A 3461-nucleotide genomic window follows, 5' to 3' on the forward strand; every position below is an offset into this window, starting at 1 on the left:
ATATATATATATATATGATTGTTTTACTGTTACTTGGGTCAGTGTAGTTCCATTTTATGTTACGATAGTTATAGACCAATCAGGTGATATATATTGATAGAGAGAGAGAACTGGTGGTGATGAAATTGCTATAATATTGATCCCTAAAGTTCATAAGTCAGTGGGTGTTTCTTATTGATTATTGATCCTTAAAGGTGACAAAAAGTCAATAAAGGTTTTGTTCATTTTTTTGTTTGTTTGTGTGTTTGTGGGTTTGTGATTTAATTAATAAATGTGGATGGGCTGATATTATATATACAAACATATAATGTGTGTGTGTGTGTGTGTGTGTGTGTGTGTGTGTGTGTGTGTGATCTGATCAATAAGTATTCGGACCGTTGCCATAGTAACGAAGCTAAAGCATGCAGAGTGAAGTCACTTAGCACAAATTTACCTTGGACTCTGCTGTCCATGCAGACTAAGTGTTAACATTCTAGCTCACTTCTGCTGTTTACAGCAGTGCTTGGAAGGAACATGTGTAGCATGTGATCGTCGCATTGACCCTGACAGAGAAAGTTGTCATGGCAATACTTGCTCAGAGGCCTACGCAAAGTTGTAGAAAGTGTTTGGAGAGGAGTATATGAGATGCATGCAAGGAGTACAGACGTTTCCAAGATGGCCGAAAAAATTTCGATAGTGATGAAGGTTCTGGGAGACCTGTAACCAGCAAAACTTAGGAAAACATTGCAGGTGTGCATCCAGCTGTAAAGGGAAATCATTGAATATACCATCCATAAGTTATCAGAGGATGTGCAGATTAGCTATGGTTCATTTCAGTCCATTATTACTGAAGATTTGGTTATGAGACGCATGTTTGCCAAGTTTATGCCAAAACTGCTTTCAGCTGACCAAAAAGAAACCTGGGTTTCAGTTGCATGAGATCTCCTTGATTGTGTTGAGAATGATGAAAACCTTTTGAAAATTTTGTGTAGGCAGGCATCGCCAAGCTTTTGGGTTCCCAATGCTAACCACTCTACAGAGCATACTGGGTGCTTTTTATGTGGCACCATCACCAGTGTTTTTTTAAGTGGCACCAGCACCAGTGCTTTTCATGTGGAACCAGCACCCACACCAATTCTTTTTATGTGGCACATTGGTTTTAGGATCTCAATTCTGTCCTAAAGAATTTGCCTTTCTCCTGCCATCACTTGTCATTATTCTTACATCTGCTTTTCCATGCTGCCATGAGTTGAATAGGTTTTTCAAGACAGTGTTTTACAACCAAATGCCCCTCTTAACACTGTTTTTCAAGTAAGAGGTCTCTTATTTCACATAGCTTTGAAAGCATGAACCGAACAAAGGATTTATCATTGGGAGAAGTGACAACAAGAACATTGCACTAAGTTTGTGATTTTTTTAGCATAAGTGGGTGGCAGGTGTAAAATACACATACACACATACATGAACACACACATGCACACACATACACATACATAAATATACATATATGTATGTATTGTTATATTTTGGAAGGGTCATTTTCTCTTTCCTTTTTTTGTTTTTTGTCAGTTAACCACACACAGACTATATACTTCTTCTTCACTTCAGCTTTATTGTTATTCTTATTTTAGTGTCCTTTGTCTGAAATCTTTCGTCACACATCCTTCAGTGCCTGATATGTACATGTATATATCGCTAACCACTACATACATTTTTTTTCTCTCCTTGTTTCTTTCTGTGTTCCTTTCTGTGGAAGAGCGTAGGCTCGAAACATTAAAGACTTTTTCAATAACCGAGCATTATACTAATACATCTGTTTGTTTTCTACACCACCTGTCTTCGTCTGTTGTTTTTTTGTGAATTCTCCCTATATATATATATATATATATATATGTATGTATGTATGTATGTATGTATGTATGTATGTATGTATGTATGTATGTATGTATGTGTATGTATATGTATATATATGTATGTGTGTGTGCGTGTGTGTGTATGAGTATGTGTGTGTATGCACACACACACACACATGCACACACACACTCGCACACACACATTTGCGGGCACACACACACACACACAAACTGGTGTGGTAGTCATATGCTGCAACACTGGGTTCTCAAGATTCAGTTTCAATCCCTAGAAAGAAACCTTTCCACTTCATTTCACTTCACACCTTTATATAATTGCATGAACTTGTACAAAGCCCCACCCACCACAGAAAAAAACAAACAAACATTATAAATATTGAAGAATTTTATTCCTCATCTCAAAAGATGACGTTTGGATGTTTCCATTAAGATTCTTAATTCTATTGTTGTTTGTGTTTTTTTTTTTTTTGCAGGTGAAAATCCTCAACTACCCCGTTTCAAACTACACCTTACCCCATGAAAATGAGAAAGACATTGAGATCGCCAGATGTGGTGCTCTGGCCCTCTGGAGCATCAGTAAGAGCAAGAAGAACAAAAAATGTATGAGACAAGCTGGAGCAATTCCTCTTCTTGGCAGACTCTTGAAATCTCATCATGAGAACATGTTGATACCTGTGGTTGGAACATTACAGGAGTGTGCCTCAGAGGTAGGTTAGAGGCTGTTGTTGATGTTGTAGTTCTTGCTACTGTTGTATAATAGAAGCATCCTGTCTAAAATCTAAACTTAAAACCAAAATCTTATGAGTGGATTTGATAGGTGGAGATTGCCATATAATGTATGTGAGTGCACGTATGTATGTATGCATGTGTGTGTGTGCATGTGTATGTGTATGTGTGTGTGCGTGACTTCTAATTATGGAGGGAACCTGTGGAAGAGGTAGACCCAGGAAGATGTGGGACGAGGTGGTAAAGCATGACCTTTGGTTGTTGAGTCTCACAGAGAAAAGACTATAGTAGAAGACACTTGCCCCTGAAACAAAGTCAGTGCGTTTCAATACAGTTATGGAAATATGGTAATAATATCGATAAAGTGATCTAAATTAAAACCTTCCAAGAAAATTTTATGTTAATTTATGTTCGAAACATCAGCAGCTTAAAAACAACAAAATTATTTTACTAAATTCTTTTATTTTCACAATTAATTCAAATAAAAGCTGTATATTCCAACAGAAATATAATAACGAAAGGGGTTAATATGTTTTAAAGATGGAAAAACTCCTTCCAAAACAAGAAACTACCATAATTTTGCACTTTACCCCAAATTTCACCAAAACTACTTAACTATCATTTCTCATGTGTTGTATCACAAATTTATGCAGATATTTATCTACACTTATCTACATCTCTCTCTCTCTCTATTGCTCTCTCTCTCTCTCTCACACACACACACACACACACACACACACACACACACACACACACACACACACACACATCTGCATGCACCATGCTTCTCTCAGTTGGCAACATCTGAAAACTTCATCATGTTTTTGTGACGTAAAAACATAATCATTTCTCTGATAAGATTTGCTTGGTGTAATTTGGTTAATA

General features: G+C 36.8%; 1 protein-coding gene across 1 annotated transcript in view; it reads left to right on the forward strand.

The window, feature by feature from the left end:
- LOC106872633 (outer dynein arm-docking complex subunit 2) overlaps positions 1–3461 on the forward strand; it is a 133563-nt gene that overhangs the window by 112629 nt on the left and 17473 nt on the right. The window contains exon 10 of the mRNA XM_014919693.2: positions 2324–2557. Coding sequence (XP_014775179.2) covers positions 2324–2557 — 234 coding nt within the window. The remainder of the gene's footprint in view (positions 1–2323; positions 2558–3461) is intronic.

Source organism: Octopus bimaculoides, chromosome 1 (genome assembly GCF_001194135.2).
Source record: "Octopus bimaculoides isolate UCB-OBI-ISO-001 chromosome 1, ASM119413v2, whole genome shotgun sequence".
Classification (NCBI taxonomy): domain Eukaryota; kingdom Metazoa; phylum Mollusca; class Cephalopoda; order Octopoda; family Octopodidae; genus Octopus; species Octopus bimaculoides.